This window comes from Charadrius vociferus, unplaced genomic scaffold, assembly GCF_000708025.1.
Source record: "Charadrius vociferus isolate BGI_N301 unplaced genomic scaffold, ASM70802v2 scaffold163, whole genome shotgun sequence".
NCBI lineage: Eukaryota > Metazoa > Chordata > Aves > Charadriiformes > Charadriidae > Charadrius > Charadrius vociferus.
In genome coordinates, this window is record NW_009648332.1 from 7,042,202 (window position 1) to 7,043,836 (window position 1,635).

Genomic DNA, 1,635 nt, shown 5'->3' on the forward strand with positions numbered 1-1,635 from the left:
GCAGGTCCGGGTCCAGAGCCGCCCGGGCACCGCCCCGCGGGCAGACATATGTGATGTGGTCAAAGTGGGTGATCTCAATCCCGTCCCCTGTGGCTGATGGGGCTCCTTGGATGGGCTGGAAGCCAGGCAGGAAGGGTCCTTGGTAGCGGGATCGGTCCAAAAGGGTATGGCTGACGTTGCCCACGATGGAGCTTGCCACCCCATAGGTGACAGAGCCACCTTCATCCCTCACCTCGGTGGGGGGCACCGGCAGGGAGCATCCCCAGCTCTGCAGCTGCTTGCAGAGCCCTGGCAGGTCATCCACCTCGAAGCAGACATTGGAGGCTGTGCCCAAGGTGGGCCGGGGATCCACATCATAGAGGAAATCGCGGGAGGAGGCACCAGTGGGCGCTGGCGCCAGGCGCTCGTTGACGAGGAAGACGGCGGATCCCCGTCGCAAGGCCAGCTGCCGGACCTGCGGGGTCTCCCGGACAGCCACCGGCTGGGAACGATGAAGCAGGGGCGGCTCAGCGAGGCTGCCATGGCTGCGGGGAGGACGCACGGGGTCAGGGGGCAATTTGCTGGCCGCGGGAAGAAGCCATTCCCCTACCTTGCGCAGAGCCGCAGCGCATTTGCATGTAGAGACGCACACGCGTGTAAATTTGGACTTCTTAAATATATGTATTTTAAATAAGTGGGTCTCACAAGCTGATACGCACTGTGCAAGGGAACCCACCTTTGGGACCAGCTGCAAAAAGCCGTCCCAAGGATGCTGAGCCATCCTGCCCTTGGCTATGCTCCTCTGCCACGCTCCTGGGGTTGCAGAGGAGGAAAGCCTTGGGCCTTGGCCACAGCAGGTCCCCTCCGGAGCTGTGTGTCCCTCGAGGGTGCCGCTGGGAGGTTACCGGGAATATCCGGGTGAGGGAGGTGTGCTGCATGTGTAAGCAAGACTATGGGGACAAGGGTTGGGTCGGGGGGGGAATGTCCTGTACCAGGAACATGGAGGTTGGACTGGTAAACACACAGCAACGTGCTGGTTACGGCTAAAAGGCTGCTGTGCTGCCCCAGCGCTTGTCAGTGGTGTCCCCACACATTGTCAGGGGGAGCAGTGGGGTCACAGCAGGCTGATGTGCCCTTTCCCTCCCCAACAAGGACAATGTGGAGCTGCCACGTTCCCCGCAACAAGCTCGGGGCAGTGACCTTGCCCGAGGGGCGCAGAGGGTGAAATAGGTGGGACGCTGTGGGGACAGAGACCTCCCTCCCCTCCCACCCAAATACTCATCACACCGAAGGGGCAAAAAAGATCTTTCCAAAACCCCACTCGGCATCACCTCTCAAGCGCATCCCACCGAGGGTATCCTGACCCCGTGCCACACACCAGCAGTCCCTGGCCGGACCCCACAGGGGTGCGCTGGGCTGTGCGTGGGGGTACACCTGCTTATTTATTCCCTTTTGGGACCCCCCAGCTGCTCCACACCAGCCTGGGGGAGGGGTGTGGGGGTCCTTAATGGGGCCCCTACCCGGCTGAGCACATGGGCAGGGGACGGCGCTCCCTCCCTCCCCCCCTGTCCTCCTTCCCCCCGCTGCACCCTGTGGGATCAGCATCGCTCCCGCTCCGCTCCCGCCACCGCCTCTCCCTCCCCCGTCCCCCCCAGT

At 63.1% G+C, this 1,635-nt stretch overlaps 1 protein-coding gene across 1 annotated transcript in view; it reads right to left on the reverse strand.

Moving 5' to 3' along the window:
• Positions 1-1,635, reverse strand: part of HPDL (4-hydroxyphenylpyruvate dioxygenase-like) — a 2,396-nt gene that overhangs the window by 603 nt on the left and 158 nt on the right. The window contains 3 exon segments of the mRNA XM_009884847.1: positions 1-10; positions 12-487; positions 490-585. The exon segment at positions 1-10 is cut by the window's left edge and continues 603 nt beyond it. Of these exon segments, the coding sequence (XP_009883149.1) occupies positions 1-10; positions 12-487; positions 490-585 (582 nt within the window).